Raw genomic sequence first — 23,721 nt, forward strand, 5'->3', positions numbered from 1 at the left:
GAGACCATTGGCTGGCGAGCTGGCTGCGCAGGGGCGGGGAGCGCCGCCGAAGGGGACTGTTTGCTCCTACGGGCTGTAGATGGAGCTGTCCGGCCCCGGCGAGGGGGAAGGCGCCTGGAAAACGTTCTTCTTCTCCCTGGCCGGCCCGAGCGGGGAACAGCACTCCCAGGATGCAGTTTGTGTCAACACGGCCGCAGCCTCAGCAGCTGGGCATCCAGGGCCTGGGGCTGGACAGCGGGAGCTGGAGCTGGGCCCAGGCTCTGCCCCCGGAGGAGGTCTGCCACCAGGAGCCGGCGCTGCGCGGGGAAATGGCCGAGGGAATGCCGCCCATGCAGGTGGGTGCAGCCCCCGCCCAGCGCCATGGCCGCGCCGCCTGGCCGTGGGGGCGGGGCGCGGGGCTGGGGGTGCGGGCACGGGGCTGCGGGCGCCGGGGGGCCGTGGGGTGGGAGTGGGGGGCGTCGGCGCCCGAGGGCCCTCGGCGCGCGGGCGCCGCATCGGAGGCCCGGGGTGGGCCGGGGCGCCGGCGGACTCGCGCGGCAGGCGGGGCGCAGCGGCCCCGAGCAGGCCCGGCCCCGAGTCCCGCGCCCGGCCCCGGCGCCCGCGCAGGCCCGGCCCGCGCGCGCCGCCGAGCAGCAGGCCCCGAGGCCGCGTGCTGGCCGGGCCCGGTGCGGGCGCCGGGAGGACGCCCCGCGGGGAAGGCGGCGGGGACCTAGCGGAGCCGTGACCGTGGCACCCACCCCGGCCGGGCTCGCCTTCGCGCTCGGCCCGCCGCACTTGTGCCCCGGCCGTGTGCGCACCGAGTGCCCCATCGGGTGCACACCCTCGCCCCTTCGACAGAAAGATTTTTATTAATGTTGGATTGCCATCTCTCACCAAGTATAACGAGTCATTCAATTTTCCCTTGCACCGGGCGTGACGGAGGAAGGGGGCCATTGAGAGGTGACTGTGCCTGCTTTTCAGCCGTTGGCAAACTTGGGGGCACATTGGAGGCACCTGAGCAGCTTTTAAGCCTCCTGACGCCCAACTTCGTCGCAAACCAGTGAAATCAGCGTCTCTGGGTGGAGAGTAGACAGCAGTCAGTTCCTGAACCTCCGTAAGGCTCTCAGTGTGCGCCGAGGTCGAGAGTCGGTGCTTTGGAGTCATGTACTGTGTACGACGTGAGGACTTGGTGCTGAACGAGTCCTGAGTAGTGTTCCCGGGGAGAGTGTGGGAACTGCCCCCCCCCCCCCCCCCCCCGCCCAGACCCCGCAGAAGCCCCCTCTGCTCCTGGCTCGCTGTCTCAACCCTGCTTTGCCCAGTTAGCCAGGCGTTGCTGTGTTGTGTGGGATCGTTTTTCAGTCTTACGTCTCCAAACCTTCCAAAAGTCATTTGGGCCCCGTGACGCTCTGAACTTCCACTGTCAGCCCTTGTGGGCGGTGAGGAGCAAGGCCTACATGAGCTCCGATGGATGGCTTCGACGGAAACATCGCCTCTTTACTTAGCAGGCTCTGGCACCCAGGGCCCTGCTCCCCTTTATCCCATGTCTCGGAGCAGTTCCCTGGAAGCTGTGGGATGTTCCTCTGTGGCTATCACAGCTGCTTGGAGTTAGAGAGGGCAGTTGGCATGCCTGTCGCTGGCCTGCCCACGTTACCTCTCAGCGCAGGCCTCCGCTTTGCCCAGCCCGAGGGCCTTGTCAGCAGCAACAGAGAGGAAAGAAAATGACACCTCCTCCCAGCCCACGTGGCAAGGAGAGTTGATTACCAGCCCTGCTGTTGGCCAGAAAGCCCCGGGTACTGGTATGGTATGGGGTCAGTTCCCAGGTCACCAGTGACCTGGGACCACCGTCTCCTGGTCGTAGGGCTCAGCTCCCAACGTGGACCCATGGCGCCTCACCTTCGAGGGTCAGGAAGGAGACTGGGAAGTCTCTTCTCGGGCATGTCCCTTCCTCCCCTCCTCAGTGAATGACGTTTCTTGGCAAACCTATTTGCATTTTAGAAAATGTGATTCAAGAGTTGGATATGGAAAGAAGCCTGCTCGTCTGCTCACTCACTTGGGCTCTCTGGGGTCTCCCTTGGTCACAGCCCTGCTGGGTCTGGGGGCAGCAGCGCTTGCCTGAACCGTGCTTTTGTTACCCGCGGCACCCAGCGCTGCTGCAGTGGGCGGTGAAACCAGGGGCCGTGGAATGACCAGCCACGTCTCTGTGCCTCAATCCCATCATCTTTAAAGCAGAGATAATCATTCTTGCCCTAACCTGCTTAGAGATTGCACAGGAGATTAGGGTCAGATGACTTACGCCAGAATTCTTCCTTTGAATCAGAAGGCACTAGGCCACTCTAGAGAGAGTTCATCATCAGGTCTAGCCCCTGAAGAGCGCAGCTGTGCTGCGAAAGTGGTAGGTGACATTGTAGGTGGGGGTCCACAGCCTTGACTTGCGAAGGGTCAGGTGGGTAAACGAGTGACCATCTTGACTCCTGCAGGCAAGAAATGGGAAGGTCGGCTGGGTGGCTCCTTGACTCATTGCTGGGGACAGGAATGAACACCATAGCCTGGGGGGGGTGGGAGCATAGCAGAAGAACGAGAATCTGGGGCATCTGATTAGTTGTTCTCTGTTCTCAGGCCCCCCTCCCCGCCTCACATAGGGTCTCAGCCCAGGCTGTCACTTTCTTCTCTGCACACAGGCTCAAGAGTGGGACATGGATGCCCGGCGACCGATGCCTTTTCAGTTCCCGCCCTTCCCAGACAGGGCACCTGTCTTCCCTGACCGCATGATGAGAGAGCCCCAGCTGCCTACGGCAGAGATCTCACTCTGGACCGTGGTGGCTGCCATTCAGGCCGTGGAGAGGAAAGTGGATGCCCAGGCCAGCCAGCTGCTAAATCTGGAGGGGCGGACAGGGACGGCCGAGAAGAAGCTGGCGGACTGCGAGAAGACGGCCGTGGAGTTCGGGAACCATATGGAGAGCAAGTGGGCCGTGCTGGGGACCCTGCTGCAGGAGTACGGGCTGCTGCAGAGGCGGCTGGAGAACATGGAGAACCTGCTGAGAAATAGGAACTTCTGGGTCCTGAGGCTGCCCCCGGGCAGCAAGGGGGAGGTCCCCAAGGTACGTGGTGGTCCCCAGGGGCAGGGATGGAAGTGAGGACCAACACATGTGAGCAAAACTCTTGATTTCATTTGGCCAGTCCTTCCCACAGAACTCTGTGGATCCCTCTTGTATGATTTCAATGTCTTTCTCTCTCTCTCTCTCTTTTTTTTTTTTTGAGGGAGAGTGCACGTGGATGGGTGGGGGGAGGGGCAGAGGAAGAGGGAGAGAATCTTAAGCAGACTGCTGAGCGTGGAGCTGGATGTGGGGCTCGATCTCATGACCCCAAGATCATGACCTGAGCCAAAATCAAGAGTTGGACGCTCAACTGACTGAGCCACCCAGGTGCCCCTGATTTCAGCGTCTCTTAAAGCCTACCTCCACTTAACCAACTTAGTCGTGAATGGTCTGCCTCCATCAGGCTGCCCTCCACCATTGCCCACAGAATCTGCCTGCTTCTGTCAGGTTTTCCTGTCACCTTTCCCAATACCCCCGAGATACCTGGGTGTCTGCACATTCCTGCCACTCTTCATGCTTGGGTTTTCCACTTGGCACCTGCACAGGACCTCTTGTCATTGGTTATCTTTGTACACGCTCATTTGAATGCAGCTGAGACAAACCCCGCTAACGGGAATTCCTGGGAAGTTGTGACCATCCCCTCTGCGGGCCGTTCTTGCAGCTCAGAATTCATGTTCCACTTCCCTCTTCCAATCCCTGTCCTCCTGCACCCGCCCCCACCCCCCGGATCATCAACACTGCACTGTAGGTCGATGACCCAGCCTTCTGGTCTACTGAGAACGGAGTCGCTACAGGAGGCACACGTACAGCCACTATGCTCATCCACCCGGCGCTGCCTCGAGCCTGTGGCCTCGCCGGCCCACCCTGCCACCCTTCACTGCCTCCCCCGGCCTCCCTGCCTTCTCCCCTTTCTCCTCTGCGTCATCAGCTCTTCCCCCTCTGGTCGTTCTAGACGTCCTAGAACATCACCCATCTTTGTGATGAAGACCTCCTAGGCCCTGCCTCTCCCTCCAGTTAGGGCCTCATTTCTCTGCTCCTCTTTAAGCAGAATTCCTTAAACGTGTTGCATTTGCTGTGTCCAGTTCCTTCTCTCCCTCTCCTTTTTGACCTTTTTATTATGGAAAGCTCAAACATCCGCACAAATAGATAGAATAGTTGTGAGGAACCATCACGTGCCCATCATCCAGCCTCCACAGCTGTTGGCTCTCGACCAGTCTTGTTTCCTCTAAAGCCCCACCCACATCCCCTCCCGTTTTATTTTGGTTTTTGTTTTTTTTTTTTAAAGATGTTATTTATTTATGTGACAGAGAGACAGCCAGTGAGAGAAGGAACACAGCAGGGGGAGTGGGAGAGGAAGAAGCAGGCTCATAGCGGAGGAGCCTGATGTGGGGCTCGATCCCAGAATGTCGGGATCACGCCCTGAGCCGAAGGCAGACGCTTAACCGCTGTGCCACCCAGGCGCCCCTCCCGTTTTACTTTGAAGCCAGTCTGAGACATCAGGGTTTTGTTTTGTTTTGGGATTTGGGGTAATATTTCACTGTGTAGCTCAGAAAGGAGAGACTCTTTTTCTGAAATAAGAGCTCAGTGTTACTACCACCACCACAAAAGCTCAGCCCACTCAAATATCCAATCAGTATTCAGATGTTCTTTTCTTCCAAACACAGTTTAATTTGTTTTCTATTAGTTTGCTTGAATCAGAACTTAAGAAGGGGCTATGTCTTTTAAGTCTTGTTAAATCTGTCAGTTCCTCCTGCATCTCTTTCATTTTTCCTTGAAATCCATCTGTAGAAACTAGGCCGCGCATCCTCTTGAGTTTCTGTGTGTCCGGATTCTGCTGCTGCATCCTCCATGGTCTCGTTGAACATGTTCCTCTATTCTCAGTGTTTCAGTAAGGTGTTGATTGGATCATTCTGGAGCCTCTGCCAGTTAGGCTTCTGCCCCTCGCCCCTTCATCCTGTTTTTTTTTTTTTTTTTTTTTAAAGATTTTATTTATTTATTCGACAGAGAGAGAGACAGCCAGCGAGAGAGGGAACACAAGCAGGGGGAGTGGGAGAGGAAGAAGCAGGCTCACAGCGGAGGAGCCTGATGTGGGGCTCGATCCCGGATCGCCAGGATCACGCCCTGAGCCGAAGGCAGACGCTTAACCGCTGTGCCACCCAGGTGCCCCTACCCCTTCATCCTGTTGCTCTTGCCAAAGCCCTGGTGATGTCCACAGTTCTGCCTTCATCTTCTCTGCTCTGAAGGTGGCATCACGTGCAGGTGGCCACCCCCTCCTTGAGACACCTTTTCATGTGGCTTCCCTGTGACCTCTCTTGATTCTCTTCCTATCTCCTGGTGGCTCCTGCTCAGCCTCCTTCACTGGCTTCACCTCCTTTTCCCGACATCTTATGTTTGGAGTGGTCCAGGGCTGGGTGTTGACCTTTGGCTCATTATCTACGCTTCCTCTCTCATGATTTCACTAAGTTTCAGGGTTTAAATGCAGCCTGTGTGCTGTCAGCTCCCAAATGCAGTCCCCCCTGCCCGTTCTTTCCGTGTCTCTTGCCCAGACTTCCTTCTCGAATGCCGGATTCACATGCTTACCTGCTAATGCAGCGAGACTCAATAAATATCTTAGATGTAACACGACCAAACTGAACTCCTGTCTTCCACCTGAAACCTGTTCTACCCCCTCCTTGTGTCCACGAAGACAACTCTACCCTTCCAGCGGCTCGAGCCAAAGCCTTTGGGGTTTCTCAGCCTTCCTTCCAATATATTAGTAAATGCCATCTGCCTTTTCTTCAAAATACTGTCCCCAGGTTGACCACTCCTTTCCACCTCCTCTGCTGCCACCATCGTCTGGTGAGAGCCACTGTCACTTCACCTCTGATAGTTGCCATGGCCTCCTGCCTGGTCTCCTTGTCTCTGTCCTTGTCCCTCATCCTATGCAATCTGCTCTCAGCAGAGCAGCCAGAGTGATTCTTTAAAAATATAAATCAGTTACCTCTGCTTAAACTCCCAAATGGCATCCCACCTCATGCAGCATAAAAGCCCCTGTTCTGTCAGGGGCCCCCTCTCCAGCCCTACCTTTCTGACCTCATCTCCCCTCTGCCCCTCTTGTCCACTCCTTTCCAGCCACACAGTCTCACCTCAGGGACCTCCGTCCATGGGAAAGCTCCCTCTCTGGGAGCCTGCCTGGCTCCCTTCCCATCACTTCCATCAGGGGTCTGCCCTTCCATGGCCCCCCAACACCAAAGAACCACATCCCCCCCAATCCCAGCACACTCTTTTCCCTGTCGCTGCTCCCATTTTCTCCAAGGCACTGAGCCATCAGGCACCTTAAATATTTCCTTCTTTTTTGTCTTCTTGGATGGTCTTCCCTGCCCAGAATGTCATTTCTGCTTGGTTCACCGCTGTGTCTCCTTTCCTGTAGCTGCACCAGCTTTAGTCGGTATCCAGAAAGTATCTGTCCCGCCGGACAGCTCCCGCTGCCACGTGACGGACTGGGTCTTCTAGGTCTCCGTGTCAGCCGAGGCAGCCAAGCCAGTGACTTTGCCAGCAGAGTTGCTTGGCAGTGGTGGATTGAAGCCTCGTAGAGCTGAGCTGTAAGAGTGGTCTGGTTCCTCCCTAGGCTGTCCCCTGTCGCTGCAGCCGCAGAGACCCCTGTTTGGTATGGTCTGGCACACTGCTTCTCTGGCACAATCAACATGTCCTCACACACCACCCTTTCTTGTCTGTGCTGTGTGTCTCAACTCGGGGCTGTGTCCTCCCATGGCACCTTTGTGTGTTCTGGGCGTGGGATCAGGCATTAGGAGTCCCGAGGTGACCTGTGTCCTCGTGGAATGGTGGAACGATTATGGGGTCTGGAATCAGAGGACTAGGGTTTGAATCTTGGCTTGTATTGTCTTCCCATAACTGGTCAAGTATGTTTTTCGTTGTCTCTGAGCCTCCTCGGTCCCTCTTTTGAAAGCAGTGAAGTATAAGTAAGTCATTTTTTAAGTAAACACCCAACTGGTCACTCTGAGTTTCGGTGTTCTCACCTGTAAGATGAAGATGATAACACATTATGACCCGGGTTGTGAGGATTCACTGATTTTGTTGATGGACAACACTATGTACCCCGTTGTCTTAGTTTTCTATTGCCGTGTGACAAATTATCCCGAAACTTTGCAGCCTAAAATAGTAATTCTTTGCCATCTTGCAGTTTCTGTGGGTTAGGAATTCAGGAGCAGGTTGGCTGAGTGATTCTGCCTCAGGGTCTCATGAAGTATAATCAAGCTATTGACTGAGTTCATGGTCATCTGAAGGCTTGGCTGAGGCTCGAGGATCTGCCTCCAGGACGGCCCACTCACTTGGCTGTTGGCAAAGCCTCAGTTCCTCACTGTGTGAACCTCCGAACACGGCTGCTTGAGTGTCCTCACAACATGGCAGCTGCTCCCCCCAGAGTGGGTGATCCAAGAGAAAGACCCGGATGGAGGTGTCCTGTCTTTTTTGACCTAGTGTCAGAAATTGTACATGTCACTCCTAAATTTGTTTGTCAGAAGCAAATCACTAAATCCTGCCCACGCTCAAGGGGAGGACACGAGGCTCTACTTTTTGAAGGGACGGCCAAAGAATTTGTGGACATATTTTAAAACCCACTACTGTGAAGCACCATGAGAAAGTTAATTAATGTTGCTAGTAATAGCGATAGCCCATGGTGTACTGTTGGCCATGCTAAGTGCATTCTCTGTCGGATTCAAGGAAGGCTGTTGTCTATCGGATCCTTCGTGCCTCCTGGATTCTAGTGTGTCTGTTAATTGGCTGACAGATAATTCACAGGTAGTCTGTTCTGTCCGGGTAGACTTGAGGCTCCCTGCCGTCTCTGGCCGGTCTCAGACTTCTGCACAGGGAGGTTTTTATGTAGTGATGTCGCTTTCCAACTGTGGGAATATGATTCCAGAATTGCGACTCTTCATAGAAATGGTGAGGTGAGGCACAGGAGTTGGCATGTTGGAAAAGACGATGAACTCGGGTGTTGGATACATTTACTTTGAGGTACTAAAAACATGAATAAAAGGAGCCAATCAGAGGCTGTTGAAATCTGAACTCTGAAGGGAGCAAGGAAAACTAAGAGTATCGTCCGCAAAGAGGTAACCACTAAAGTTGTGCAAAGAGTGAACTTGCTGAGGAAAAGGCGAAGGAACAGGGGAGGGTAAGGGCAGAGCCTTGGGGTTGGAGGAAGAGAAGGCAGTAAGCTGGGCAGTCAGGAGGAAGCAGAGTTGTGGAAAACAAGCAGAAGAAGATTCCAGAAAGCTCATCTGCCCTTGCAAAGAGGTCTGAAAAGGAAGAGTTAACCGTACCCAAAGAGGCCACTGACTGCCTTCCAGGGTATGGTCTCAGAGCCTGGGGGTTCCTACACAGATCTGAAGGTGCTAAAGGATGCATGGATTGTGAAGAAGAAAACAAAGCGGGTCTCTTGGGGTGTTTCCAGTGAGAAGGCAGAGTTGAGTGGCGGTTCATCTTAGGTTGGATGACCCTCAAAGGAAAGCCGCTGGCGAGGGAGAGCCTGAGATGTCAAAGAGAAAAGTTTGTTTGGGTTGAGTTTCACAGACAGAAGCTGGAGGAGAAATAAAGGGCACATTAGCGGGGGGTTGGCACTGGTGAGAAGGGCAAGGGAGTTTGCCAGCAGCTACCTGGGATCAGGATCCAGGACAGATGGGGAAGACGGGGGGAGGGGCGGGGGAGAGGGAAGAGTTTGAAAGAAGCCTCCCAGAGAGCACAGGAGATATCCACAAGAGCCACCAGAGGCTTCCAGATCAGCCTTGGGACGAGTGGCATGAACTATGGTGGCTGTCCCCTGCAGAATTTTGTGACTTTTGTCTTGGGGCAGGAAATGAAAGTGAAGAAAGTGGTCTGTATCGGGTTTCGCAGCTTAGGGATATGCCCCAGTCTGGTGGAAGGTCCAGGAAATTAAAAGTTCTGTTCTATGTAAAGACGGCTGGTGGGTGAGCTGTCAGTCAGTGGGTGGCATACAAGTGTGCACACCACACCTGCACAGGAGAGCCGTAGGCTTATGCACGCCTGATGGGAGAGCAGCCATTTCTACTTCATGTAAAGGCACTGCCCACTCACCGAGCTGGACACCAGTGGGCCTGGAGCCCAGAGGGCTGTCCTTTCCTGATGGGCACAAAGGTGCCACATAGCCTAGCTTTGGCCTCGTGTGCACGTGCGAAGACCAGTGGACTCAAATTAGGGCCGGGGAGAAGGGAGGGGTTGGACCTCCAAGTGCGAGCGAAAGGCTGGTCCCGTGGGTGTGAGAGCGGGGGGCTTGGGCGGGGGGCAAGGCTGTGTGTCCGAGAAGGGAAGTTCGGATGTTAAGTCATGTAGTGACACTGTCCTGAGCGATGTGGTCCGAGGCGAGGCGAGGCCATGCCGGTGAGCGTCTGAGATGAGTCCAGACGAGGACGCTTGTCGAACCGAAGTAGCAGTTTTGTAGAACAGACGAGACTGCCTAGAATAACAGGCCCGGCATCGGGGTGGTGGACCCAGGCTGCGGGGGCACGTCCTAGTGTTGGCAACAGCCGTTCCGCGTACTCCCCAAATATTTCCTGGCTCCCGCCTCTGTGCCTCTGGATGCTTGGGACGGGGCGGTGAGCGAAACCCAGCGGGATCCTGGAGTCTTAGCACATGCCTTCAATTTACGTGTTTTAACGACAGGAAGGTAACTGTGTACCTTACTGAGGTAACCCGACTGGAAATACAGGTTTTATGACAGGGTTTTACTGTACTCGGCTCACTGATCCCCTCGCCGAGAACCTTCCACACTTCTGTCACCCTGAGCGCCAAAAGCAGCACATTGACTTTGCTTTACCTTGAGGCACCAAGTTTCCCTAAACATGCAATTACAGAAGATATGGTTAAATGCCTCATAAAAAGGGCAGTGTTGACCGTCCTTGTTGGGGGAGCACGAGAAGATCAGGAATGGAGTGGGCTGGCTCCACTCCAGTAGGCTGGGCTGGGATCTGGGGGACAGGGAGCCATGGCAAGCAGAAGCAGGCTCTGGGGTGGAAGGGGCCCCATGGCCGACGGAGGGGAGGCTGTGGGGAGAAGCAAGCAGGTGCCACACTAAAACTCCTCTTGGCCAAGGTTCCCGTGACGTTCGTCGACATCGCTGTTTACTTCTCTGAGGATGAGTGGAAGAACTTGGACGAGTGGCAGAAGGAGCTTTACAACAACCTTGTGAAGGAGAACTACAAAACCCTGATGTCCCTGGGTAAGAGATCCTTCCCTCCTCCGGGGCGAGCAGTCTGTGCAGAGGGCAGCGAAATGCTTATCAGCCCACGTTCGCACGCAGCACCCCCAGCAAAGCGTTCGTGTTCATCCCTCATGGAAATGCAAGTAACTATCGCGCATAATGATGTAAAGATAGAATGAGTATAGCCAGATGACAGAAACCCAGTAGCAGGGCCTGTCACTCTAGCATTGAGCGCTGTGCCGCTTTTGTTCTGGAATATGGCCAAATGACATCATCGGCACGTGACTACACGCTACCTCCCCATAGCCTGGGACGAGCCAGTCTGTCTGCTCCTGGCTTTCGGAGTCCCGCTATTTCTACACCAGAAATTGGGAATCTGTGAACTTGTTTCCAGGGTTCCTCCGAAGAGATTAGCTGACACAGGTCGTGGCTGCCACCTAGAGGGGCTCTCTGGTGGGGAGGGGGTCTGGGATACGGGAGACTTCTGCCACTGCTCTAGGTCAGGATCCATTGGTCAGCTTCACTGTGTCCTTCCTTCCCCTCCAACTCATTCCAGACACGGAGGGTACAGTGCCCAAGCCAGATGCTCCGTCCCAGGTGGAGCCCAGGGAAGAGCCTTGCGTGTGGGAGCAGCGTGACCCAGAAGAGAGAGAAATTCTCATGGATCCAGACACAGGTGATGACAGCTGAAAAGAGCCCCAGGTCCAGGGCAGGGCAGGGCAGGAGAGGAGCCGAGGAGATCTAGTTCCTGACATCGCCGCCCCGGTCAGCTCTCGCTGGGACGAAGGGGCCAGGGCTCTAGTCCCGGCTGTGTCCTTAGGCCTTTCCTCAGGGCCTCAGCTCTCCTGAGCGGTGCTGTCCCGGGTACAGCCAAGCCTGAGCTGTCTTCTCTGCCTTATGGTACAAACTCTGTCCTCCTTCTTCAGGACGTTCCCTTAGAAGGTCGCTCAGAGGCGGCCCCCTCCTTTCCAGTCTGTTCTCTTTGTTGGGATAGAATTCGTGTGCCATATATAAAGTCGCCCTTTTAAAGTGTATAATTCAGGGCTTCACAAAGTTGTGCAACCATCACCATGATCTAATTCCAGAGCCTCTTCATCACGGGAAACCCTGGACCCGTGAGCAGTCACTCCCACGTCCCCCCAGCCCCCAGCCCCCACTGATCGGCTCTCTGTCTCTGCCGTTGCCTGTTGCGGACGGTTCATCAGAACGGCCCCCTCCCCATCTTTAAGAGCTGCAGGTGCTGAGGTCAGCCGCTGGGGCAGCCTTTCACGCTTAAGGCTCTGGACCTCAGCAGTGTCACCTTGTTGTCATCCATCCCCGTGCGTGAACTGGAACGGTGGCCGTTGTGCCCGTGTTGTGGGTGGAACGAGCAGGCCGAGAGGCAGAGAGGTCAGGTGGCTCCCCTGCTGGGCTGGGGGCACAGTGGAAACAAGGATCCAAGTCTTCGGGTTCCTCCTCGGATCCCCGCCCCGCCACCTGAGCCGCCTGCTCTCAGGGCCAGCATATCGCACCACGGGCATCGGAAGGACACACCCTGTTTGTCACGCCTTGGGGGCTACAGAGAGGATATGTCATTGTCTTGTACATGTGAGGGCGCTGTGCACTACCCAGGATGAGGCCAGGCAGAAGGCTTGCTAATGATATGTGTGTGTGTGTGTGTGTGTGTGTGTGTGCACGTGGGTGTACGTGTGTGTCTGCTCTGTGTGTGTGTCTGGCCACCTCTCTCTGACTGGGGTGAAAAATGAAAATGAACATCTTGTACCTCGTCCTGATTAGCAGCAAACCCAGGCGGGGCCATTTCTGGAACTCTCTCCCAGCCTTACTACAGCTCATCCTGAGGCCTGGCCTACCCCTTTGTCCTGAACACTGATTATTTCTCTGCTCCTGGGACCTTCTGCTTCTCGGGGTCCCCCGCACTTGCCCACAGGAACCCGAGGCTCCCGTGCTGACAAGTGCTGTCGGCTGCGTTCCTGACCCCAAGAACATCTGGATGATGATTGCTCAGAAAAAACACCAAATGACATGCTTCTCTGTCCCCAGGAGCAGAGCCCCTGGTGCCTGCTCAGGATTCGTCCTCGCAGGTGAAGCGGGAGGAAGCCCTGTGTGTCCGGGGTCAGCGGGGCCTGGAGGAAAGAGCCATCCCCACGGAGTCCATTACTGGTGAGTGAGCCCAGTAGCTGCCCAGGCTGGGGAGGCAGGAAAGGGCCAGATGGTCTGCAGGCCCCGGGCATCGTCCATCGTGTGTGGCAGGCCAGAGGCCAGAGTTGGAAATGGAGGATTGGGTCCGGGATGGGCAGAGAGCTAGGATTTCCCATAGGCACGAACATAGCACATCTGGGCTTGGCTCAGCCTGTTTCCTCTCTCTTTTTGTATCAGTTTTTAACTTCCTTCCTCCCCTTGGAAAGGCGAATCAGGGCAGAAGTCCGAAGTGTAAGACACTTCAGGATGAAGCACTGTGGTCGGGGAATGTATCAGTGCATAGGACCTGCTCTGGACCAGGAAGGGCTTTCAGGTGTTTATGGGTTGTTGCCTCTGTGCCCGTGGGGTAGTTTGGGGGCTTCCTCTCAGATGGCGTTCCAGCTGGACTCTGTGTGAGAAGCCTCTGAGAGCGTATGAGTGTTGGGGTGCTCCAGAGACCCCACAGGGTGTTTGTCTGCATGTGGAGAGAGAGAGACCGACGGACTGATTTGAGAACTGGCTTCAGTGATTGTGGTGGCTGGCATGTCCCAAATCTGCAGGCTGGAGACCCAGGACAGTCTGCTGGCCAGATCCCCTCTTCCTTGGAGGTGGTCCATCTTTTTCGATGGAAGCCTTCACCTGTTGGGATGAGGCCCACCCACATTATGGAAGGCAGGGGTTACTGATTTAAATATTAATCTTCTCTAAAAAAAAATCCGTTTACAGAAACATCTAGAATAATGTCTTTGGGGGGCTCCTGGGTGGCTCAGTCGGTTAAGCATCTGCCTTCAGCTCAGGTCATGATCCCAGGGTCCTGGGATCGAGTCCCACATCGGGCTCTCTGCTCAGTGGGGAGCCTGCTTCTCCCTCTCCCTCTGCCTGCTGCTCCCCCTGCTTGTGCGCATACTCTCTCTCTCTCCAATAAATAAATAAAATCTTTAAAATATATATATAGAATAATGTCTGGCCAACTATGTGGGTACTGGCTGTCACAAAATTACCCATCACAAGATCTAATAACGTACTTATCCACAGGTTGGAGCTCCACAAACCTTAGCCCCCCCTTAGTCAGGGCCTCACACCCCCAGGTAAGTGATAGCGGCATCTGAGTGGGGGAAAGGCCGGTCCCTTTCCATCAGGCATGCTCCTGGAGGGAGGCACGGTATTAGTATCTTCAAAGAAATCTGAAAGAGATAAGAAGGCAATAAAGTTAAATGAGGTTTAACAGACCGCAGAAGAAAGAAGACGTAGCATGCATCTCAGAAAAATCTCAATAAGGGGCGCCTGGATGGCGCAGTGGGTTAAGCGTCTGACTCTTGGTTTGGGCTCAGGTCATGATCTCAGGGTCATGAGATCGAGCCCCACGTGGGATTCCACACTCAGCACGGATTCTGCTTGAGATTCTCCCTCTCTTCCTCCCCCTGCTCACGTGCTCACTCTCTGTCTCTAAAATAAGTACATAAATCCAAAAAGAAGAAGAAAGAAAAATCCCAATAAAGTGGTGGATCTAAACGGTTTCATGGAAGGCATCCTGTTCTGGAAAATCCCCTCAGGAATACCTCTGTCCATGGTGGTGTCTGTGCTCGAGCTGAGTCTCAGTCTCAGGACTGACGTTCCCAAAGCACAGACTCTCTGGAAGTCACCATGAATGACGCCTCCCTACAGTATACCCTTATTGTAGTGAAAGCCCCATTAATTGGGGCCAAGCCAACTTACACCTTCAATTAATTAGCATCCTTTAATTATGCCTGGATTTTAGGGAAAAGAAATAATTGCAGGAAATGAGAGATTTACTCGTCGCACAAACATACAGGCATTTTGTGTCCCCTGACGCCTCTGTTGCTCTGTTTGCACAGACTCACCGGCCTCTGCCCAGGACCTCTTGTCCCGGATTAAACAGGAGGAGCACCCGTGCGTATGGGATCAGCAGGATCTGGCAGAGAGAGATATTCCAACGGACCCCAGTTCAGGTGAGCAGGACACCGGGATGAATGTCAAGGACAGGAGACTCTTACTGAGTTCTGTATGCTGGGGAATCTGATCACTTCTGGTTAAAGGCCAGTGAAAGGCTCAGAGAATAAAACACAGCGTGTTCCTCAGTTACCACCTTCGTACAGATTTTGGAAAATAACCATTCGTAAAGTACAGAGGGCTTTTCTAAACGAATCATTACATTGATAATTTATTGTGTCAACGTAACTGATACTAAAATTATTTCCACAACCACAGTTTTCGAACAATAAATATAACTAGAAAGGCTTTTAAAAGTTGTGTATATTTCTGTAACAGAAAGAAAGAAATTTACATTTTCTGCAAGTTTTCGTGGATGAACACTAGTTAAATGCCTTCCAAGAAACTTCTGGGTGGGGTCAATAGAACAATAAAGAAGCTCCACCCGTCGGGGCCTGCACGTGTGTGTGTGTGTGTGTGTGTGTGTGTGCGCGCGCGCGCGCGCGCACGTACACGCGCTTACACACCTGGAGAAGTCCAGTGTCCTCTTGTTTGGTTATGACCCCAGAGTCTCATCCTCCCCCACATACCAGGAAGGGAAGATCAGACACAAAGTCTCTTGCCGTTTCGACCCTACGACTTCACAGGGGAGAAACTGAAGGGACCCAGGCCAGGAGGGAAAGCTAACCCTTCCCGATAGAGTCAGCAGTCTGCACTACAGCTCTTGCGAGACCCTTGTTCACCGCTTCTCCCACTGCTGGTTCTGAGGTCCTGCTACTCAGCCCTTGGTTCCACGGGCCGTCAGACAGCAGGCTTCCCTCTGGCCTGTTCTGGACCTACAGTTTGCTCCGGGGCTCCATGGACAGAGCTGGAAGACGCACGTTCTGATCTCAGTTCTGCGTCCGCAGAGACTTTGGGTCAGGCCTCCTCCTCCCTGGCCAACTCCAGATGGAGCGAGCACAAGCAAGATGCCATGTCTGAGGGCAGCTGGGGGGGTGAGGAGGGCCAGTCATGAGACAGGGAGACCACAACTGTCAGGTGTCCTGCGAGCGCCAGCAGTGGCCTTTGCACGTGGTGGTTCTCTAAGCTCTAATGGGAGGCTCAGTGGAAGTGAACAGCATCTCAGACTGCCTTCTTTCTATCCACAGAGTCTCTGATCTCAGCGCATGACATTCTGTCATGGATCAAGCAGGAGGAGCAGCCATACCCATGGGGCCCCCGCGACTCCATGGAAGGAGAGCTCGGACTAGATTCTGGCCCCAGTGAGTAATGCGCCCCCTGGGGCCCCTGGGTCTTCCGTCCACAGGGGTGGTTGCTTGCCTCTGCCTCCCCCTGCCCCACATAGGTGATGTTCTGTCGCGGCAGCCTCTCGCCTGTCTGTATCCAGGCACTATCCCCTTTCCTTCCGGAGGATGGCAGGTGTGCTTCTGTCCTAGGGCTGTCCTAACAAAGTACCACAAACTGGGTGGCTTAAAACAACAGAAATGTGTTGTGTGTTCAGGTTTTGGAGGCCAGAAGCCCGAAGTCGGGGTCAGCAGGGGCATGCCCTCTTTGAAAGCCGTAGGGGAACCCTTTCTTGCCTAGCCCTAGCTTCTGGCGTTTGTGGCGATGGGGAGCGTTCCCTGGCTTGTGCACGCTCGGTCTCTGCCTTTGTCTCCCGTGGCGTTCTGCCGGCGGGTCTGTGTCTTCACCTGGCTGTCTTCCTTTAAAGACGTCAGTCAGACTGGATCAGGGCCCACCCTACTCCCGTATGACCTCATCCTAACTAATTACCTCTGGAAAGAGCCCATTTCCAAATAAGGTCACTTTCTGCAGTCCTGGGGGTTTGGACTCAACACATCTTTTGGGGAGATGCAGTTCGGCCTCTAAGCGCAGGGAAAGGAGAGCGGGCTGGGAGGGGCTGACCCACTGGTGCCTGAGCAGGGGTGATGGCGGCAGGCGGCTCACGTACCGGGAACACTGGCCAGAGTCCCAAGCCAGCCCCGAGCGGACACCCCACAATAACTGGTGAAGATACTGAAGCTCAGACAGGGAGAGGGTTTTTTGTTTTGTTTTGGTTTTGGTTTTTTTTACCCTCAACAGGTCTCACCTGACTTGGGTCTCCTGGGTCTTTTTTTGAAGTTCCGCTCATTGGCCAGTGACCTCAGGCATATGTTCGTGAATTATTTCTTTAACACTCTTAGCGTCTGGCTGGCATTCCTTGCCAGACCCACTACCATCTTCTTCTCAAGACGGCTGACTTAGTGTCTGCTGGTCAGAGTGTTGAAGAAGCAGCTAAACATATCCCTTGTGCACACTCCTGACACCCTCCAGGAGCTTAAAATCCAGGGAAGAGCTGAGGACACAGATTATCTCTGATCTGGAAGGCCATTTAGAAGTCAGGTAAGTGGATCCCAGTGCCTGTGAGACAAATTTAGTCCAGCCTGGAAGGGCAGGCTGGGACTGGAGGAGTGGGCAGGGGGCAGGAGAGGAACAGCGTATGCCCTCGTTTCAAACAGAACTTCAAGTGCTTCCTCTTCTGACCTGCTGCTGGGGTGGGATGGGACAGAGGAAGCCAGGCTTCTGTCTGTGAGGACGGGAAGAAGTGACAGCAATTTCCACTTCTTTCTTGATGGCGCTCAGGCCACTATTTCTGGCCTTGAAGGCGTACGTCATACTAGTCCATCCAACCTCGTGCCAGGAACTGCCCAAACCTTTGTCCCTCGATGCTACTGTCTGATTTTTCCAAGTCAGCTGGGAGTATGTGGGCCTGGACGAGCCTTTTCCTGGAGACCTGTGTGGTGGTGGGAGCAGATCTAGGGAAGTCCGTGCGGAGGTTATGAGGCTTGCAAGTGACCAGACTGTTTTACCTCCTGGGTTTGGGTATGCCAAGTCACAGAACCGTTTGCTTCATATTGTTTTATCTCTGGGAGGCCTTCGAACCTTAGCACTAGGGTGGCAGTGTCCAGAGTTTGGGTGACAGAAGCATCTGGAAATGCTCCTGCTACCGGCCCAGTCACCAGAGCCTCTTGACTTTCTCCCAAAGTGGGCCTGCCTTCCACTTGGCAATGTCGAAAATAGTACCTCACCTGTAGTTTCTTTGATGTTTAAAGACATGGAATCATGTCTTCTGGAGAGGAGCTGGAAAGGGAGAGGGTAGTGGGAGTAGAAAGTAAAACACAGAACTATAGGGTACTTGTTCCTGCCAAACTTCTTCCCCAGCCCCGGGGGTATGCAAGAAAGATCTGGTGTCCTGTTTGACTTCAGCCTAACTGGACGTTACATTTTAGTAAAAGGGATTCCTCAATTGTATATTAAAGAATGTGTATTTTTTAAAGATTTTATTCATTTACTTGAGAGAGAGCGAGAGCGAGCATGAGGCAGAGGGAGAGGGAGAAGCAGACTCCCCACTGAGCAGGGAGCCCCAACGTGGGACTTGATCCCAGGACCCTGAGATCATGACCTGATCCAAAATCAGGAGTCACACGCTGAACCAGCTGAGCCACCCAAGTGCCCCCTAGTTTACGATCTAAAAAGATAGGTTCGGGGGGCGCCTGGGTGGCACAGCGGTTAAGCATCTGCCTTTGGCTCAGGGCGTGATCCTGGCGTTATGGGATCGAGCCCCACATCAGGCTCCTCTGCTATGAGCCTGCTTCTTCCTCTCCCACTCCCCCTGCTTGTGTTCCCTCTCTCGCTGGCTGTCTCTATCTCTGTCGAATAAATAAATAAAATAAATAAATAAATAAATAAAATAAAATAAAAAGATAGGTTCGGGAACAGACTGGAGTAGGGTGGGGACCATGAGCCCAAAGCAGGGAAGCCCTTTAGGAAGCAAACGCTGTTGATACAGAGCGGGTGAAGAGATGGCCGTCGGTCATCTAGTTGGGATGGGGGCAGTGGGCATGGAGAGAAGTGGACGGATTCAGGACAGACTCCGGAAGTGTCACTGAGGGATTGTGTGTGGTGGGCCAGCGGTCAGGAGTGACACCCAGGGCTGGGCCCTGAGGAACCAGGAGAGCAGCAGCACCCTTGACTGAAATGCTGAGTCCTGGGGAAAGAGCCACTTACTGTGTAAACCCAGTGCTCTGCTTCGGGCCTGTTAGACCTGAGATGGCATCCCGTAAGCAGGTGAATGTAGCGGGGCCTGACGTTCAAGGGAGCGCTCCGGGCTAGACGAGTTTGGGGGTTGTAGCTTGCAACGACTTCTCACACCAACTACCTGGAATTAGACCAAACTTCATAGGTGAGGTGTCCTCCTCCGTAAGACTGCTCTTACTTCACACACCAGTTGCAAGTTCGAGGGTTCCCAGCCCACTCACTTCTGACCCACTGGCTACAAATCCAGGGGTTCCCACTAACCCCTAGGTTCAGCAGGTGACTAGAACAGCTCACAGGACTCAGGAAAGCTGCTGCACTTATAATTAGATGTATTGGAGCAAAAGGATTCAAATCACAACTAGGCAAAAGGAAATCCATAGGACCAATTCTGAAAGGGTCCTAAACACGAAGCTTCTGTTGTCTGCCCCCGGTGGGATCTGGAGTGTCACTGTCCCAGCACAGTGATGTGTGACAATACGGAGAGTATTGCCTATCAGAAAAGCTCACCCAGGCTTCTGTGTCCAGTTTTTACTGGAGTTTCTTTACATACTTATGACTGATTGAACTAATGGCGGCGAGGTGATCTCATTCTCTAGCCTGTCCCCTCCCCCAGAGCTTGGGCTCAAAGCCCCAGCCCTCTAATCCTGTGGATGGCCTTTCTGGCATACCCAACCCCCATCCTGAGTCCTCCCTTTAGCTTACACTGTTCAGGCACTTACCACGAATTACCCTGTTAGCATAAAACGTCAGAGCCTACCATGAATAACAAAGACACTCCTATCACCCTGAAAATTCCAAGGATTTAGAGGCTACCTCCTAGGAACCAAGGACAAAAACCTGCTAAATTTATTACACCGAGGCTGTTTTAAGGCTGGAGCCTCTTTGAGATCTAGGGGGAATGTAGACCACGAATGGAAGAGGCCCAGGTGTGAGCCTGGAGGAAATGGAGAGGCGCACGGCATCCCTGAGGCTAAGAGGAGAGACTTCCTCCAGGAGGGAGGGGTCGACTAGCTCAAACACAGAGGGGTTGAATATCCTGGACTGGGAAGAGGACGGTGGATTGATTTGGCAGGTTGGAGGTTGGCGGTGACCTTGACAACAGTAGTTTCGGTGCTGTGCTGGGACCCAGTGGGTGGGGACTGTCAAGAGTTTGAAAGCGAACGGTAAAATCAAGGGTGGAGAACTCAACAGGAATATTGGTATGAAAAGGAAGAGAGATGAGGTGACACAGTAGCTGGAGCTTGGGAGCACATGGGGTCCCGGGAGAGTGTTAACTTGGGGGATAACTGGACCACTGTGTCCAGTAGGCTGCTCTCCATTTGCTTTAGAACCCTGATTCAAACTAAGAGGAAGTTCGGTTTCAGCCTCAGTGGATTCAAGGATGAGACTACATCATCCGGGACCCAGGTTCTTTCCAGCTCTTGGCTCTGCTTTCTTGGTATGGCTGGAACAAGATGGCGGCAGCTGTTCCAAGCAGTCACCTCCAGACCAGAGGGAAAGGAAGGGCCATCCTTCCTACACTCTAAGGAGTGAGGAAACTCCCAGAAGCCTCCTCCTCACATGTCATCAGCCAGAACGAGGTCATGTGCTTCTGTCTGAATCAGTTCCTGGCCAGTGAGGTCCGGAGTGGAAGTCCTCACATTGGAGGCTTGGAGGAGAAGGTGTGACGACATCCTCGCAGAGAATGGAAAAGTAGGGCACACTGAGAAGTGCAATAGGGTGCCTGGCTGGCTGGGGCCGGGGAGGGGGGGGCGGTGTGCTTTTGAGATTTGTGCAATTTTCTCCAGCTGTCTTCAGCTGCTTGAGTATGGTTGGGGGTCCCCAGGCAAGCAGGGCAGAGAAGAGAGGAGCAGAGGTATAAAGGACGTTTCATGGCAAGTGACCCCAGCGCTGACCACGGGAGCCACGCTGGATCAGGAAGGGAGATCAAAGGGTGAGAAAAGCGGATTGACGCACACACCGTGTCTGAAGAGTTATCACGGTAGGATTAGGACTGTTTCAGGCTGGGTTTCCTAGGAAACAGCCCCTATGCGTGTGGTTTCCTTGGGGTCCTCTTGAGAATAACAGCTATGAAGGGGTGAGAGGCGCAGATTGTGTGGAGGGACAAACAAGGCCCACAGTCAGGCCCCCAGGATTGAAGATCTGGCACCGGGAGCGAGACCAGGAGAGTAACTTCAGCCTGGGCTGCTGGCCCCTGTCCTGTGGAGAGGGCTCTCTGCTTGCTCAGTTTTGATGGGAATGGAGAGGGCAGGCTGAGCCCCATGTGCTTAGGGGTGTCATGTAAGGAGGACGGGCCTCAGTCAGACACTGAGAGCATGGCAGGGTGGAAGCCTGGCTGAGGTGGCCTGAGAAATGGCCTCGGGAGCAGACGGGACCTGGGTCGAGGATGCCAACAAGACCTGGGGACAAAGGCTTCTCCACTTCATCTACCAACTGCCCCTCATGGAGGAGAGACTCCTCCAGGGAGAGAGGACTGTGAATGGGCACTTGGGGGGGGCGGCGGTGAAGGAATAAAACGACCCCTAAATACAGTGGGCACACAGAGGAGTTGAAGCAGAAGTCTAGAGGGCTGGGCCTGGGCTCGCTGCTTGGCTGCTCAGAGCCTGGACTTGGTGCCCCACTGACTGCCAAGGTAGCGGAGAACCAAGGATCCGAGGAAAAGGCCACCCTTTGTGGGCCACAACAGTGCTTTCTGGGAGGGCTGGCAGGGCAGCGATCTCCACACCGGGGTGAGAGAGCCCCGGTCCCGTGTGGTCAAGGTGCAGATGGGGTCAGACGCCAGGGTGGGCCCCGGGACCATGCTGCTGTTCGAGTCCGAAGGCCACTTGCTTAGAGGAAACACGACTGAAAATCGCAGCATGGTTTTGGTCCCCACTCCTTGCATTTCGTTTCTGTGCCACCTGTCTGGCTTTCACCTTGGATACGTTCTAGTACATTCTTTCCCCCAGTCAAGAGATTCTCCTTAAATTAGCATTGAACATCAGAATGCAATTAAGTCCTATTATTTCCTGCCAGTTCTGCCTTCCAATGTGACTTCCACACAGCTCCACCCCTACCCCCACCCCCATCCCAGCCCCTGCTTTCTGGAGGTGTTTCCTCTCCTAACTGCGTGCTACCTGCTCCACGCACTTCTGGTACCCCCCCCCCCCGCCCCGTGGCTTGGGACGGGTCAGGGTCAAGGAGCCCCAGAGCCATAGGGAACGTGGCCACTGGCCTGGCTCAGCCCCCTCAGTTTTCAGAGAAACTGAGGCCCAGGTTGCCTGCGACTCGCACGAAGCCACAGGGGAAATCCATCAAGGACCTGGGCCCCTCTCAGGGACGGCGGGGGTGCGGGGCGGACAGAGCGCCGTCAGCACGTCACTTCTCCGTGTCTCCCCCTCAGGTGACAGCCTGCTGCTGGTGAAGAACCCGCCGCCCGCCCCGCAGCAGCCACAGCCGCAGCCGGCTCCGCAGAGCCTGCCTGTGCTCCCGGCGGCCGAGAACGCGAACGCGGCGGGCGCCGGGCCCCCAGAAGAAGGCTTCCCCGCGCTGGCGGGGGAGCGGGGCGCGGGCGGGGCGCAGGCGGGGGCCGCGGGCGGCGGGGGGCGCGGGCGGGGGCCCCGGGGGCGGCGGGGGCTGCGGCAGCTGCTGCCCGGGCGGCCTGCGGCGGAGCCTGCTCCTGCACGGCGCGCGTAGCAAGCCCTACTCGTGCCCCGAGTGCGGCAAGAGTTTCGGCGTGCGCAAGAGCCTCATCATCCACCACCGCAGCCACACCAAGGAGCGGCCGTACGAGTGCGCCGAGTGCGAGAAGAGCTTCAACTGCCACTCGGGCCTCATCCGCCACCAGATGACGCACCGCGGCGAGCGGCCCTACAAGTGCTCCGAGTGCGAGAAGACCTACAGCCGCAAGGAGCACCTGCAGAACCACCAGCGGCTGCACACGGGCGAGCGGCCCTTCCAGTGCGCGCTCTGCGGCAAGAGCTTCATCCGCAAGCAGAACCTGCTCAAGCACCAGCGCATCCACACGGGCGAGCGGCCCTACACGTGCGGCGAGTGCGGCAAGAGCTTCCGCTACAAGGAGTCGCTCAAGGACCACCTGCGCGTGCACAGCGGCGGCCCCGGGCTCGGCGCCCCTCGGCCGCTGCAGGCGCCGCCCGAGCACGACTAGGGCTGGGCTGGGGGAGGGGAGGGCCCGGCGGCAGGAGCAGGGGGTGGGGGGGAGGGCCTGGGGAGGCGGCCGGAGCACCCCTGGTCCTGCCCATGGTTCTCGGCGCGCCTTCCCTCCCTCTGCCTGTCACCTGCTGGAAATTGGGAAGAGGAATTGCACTCCAGACAGGGTCCCCCAAGGGTTGGACAGGGGTCCCCTAGACCTGTCCGGCCTGAATGGATGGCCAGCTCATCTCATAGGGTGGACCAAGGGGCTGGCTGAGCATCTGCCCCCAGGGAAGGTGCCAGAACGAACAGTGAGGAGGCGAGAGGCTTCGGGCATCCCCCTCAGACACCTAGCGTGCCCGTTGGGCCACTGGAGTCACAGTTTGTGATCGGGGGAAGCAACTAGAGAGTCTCTGAAGCCCTCTGAGATAAATAAGGCCCTAAGGTTAAGAGATGCTGAGTAAGGAAGCAGAAGTGTGGCGGGGAGATGAGGGATGAGCTAAGGGGTAACATCTCTGATGACAGCACTGCCTCGCGTTCTAATAGCGCTTTATACTTTTTTAAACGTGTTTTCTATCCGTTATCCGTTTTTACCCTTAGCCTGTCCCTCTGAGGTACGTGGGGTAGGATTGTCCCTACTGAGAAAAGAGACCCAGGTGGATGGTTTACCAGGATCACACAAGAAGAGAGCGGCAGGGCTGGGACCAGGGCTCCTGACCCCAGTGCAGTGTCCCCCACCACACACACTGCCTACCTCCCATGTCTGAGAGACTTCTCTGGCCTGGCCTCTCTTGGTCTCTCTCCTGTCTCCTTCCCCTGAGCCACCAAAAACTCAGAAGCAGCAGGGGGCCAACTGCTGGGGCTTCTGGGGGTTGGGGAACCGGTCAGCTACACAATGCCCTGGGTTGTGCATCTGAAAGGCTCTTCCTTTGTAGGCATTCCTGGGCAGTAGGTCCCCTCCCCCAGCCTGTCCTTCCCACCTCCAGTCCTTCAATCTGGTGCAGCATCTTTTCACTGCCCATAGTGACCCGGCCCTCCAGAGGCAGCTGGTGCCCTGGGTCAGACCTCACTTTGTTGATTTATTCCAGTTTCCCCCAG

General features: G+C 55.1%; 1 protein-coding gene across 1 annotated transcript; it reads left to right on the top strand.

The window, feature by feature from the left end:
• Positions 1 to 59: 59 nt before the first annotated feature.
• ZNF282 (zinc finger protein 282) lies at positions 60 to 22,671 on the top strand. The gene is given in 9 exon segments (XM_048213019.2): positions 60 to 335; positions 2,658 to 3,077; positions 10,179 to 10,305; positions 10,844 to 10,963; positions 12,328 to 12,447; positions 14,322 to 14,435; positions 15,564 to 15,677; positions 21,875 to 22,076; positions 22,078 to 22,671. Coding segments are annotated over 9 exon segments (1,944 nt in total). The 5' UTR covers positions 60 to 170; the 3' UTR covers positions 22,640 to 22,671.
• Positions 22,672 to 23,721: the final 1,050 nt, after the last annotated feature.

This window comes from Ursus arctos, unplaced genomic scaffold, assembly GCF_023065955.2.
Source record: "Ursus arctos isolate Adak ecotype North America unplaced genomic scaffold, UrsArc2.0 scaffold_3, whole genome shotgun sequence".
NCBI classification, from domain to species: Eukaryota; Metazoa; Chordata; class Mammalia; order Carnivora; family Ursidae; genus Ursus; species Ursus arctos.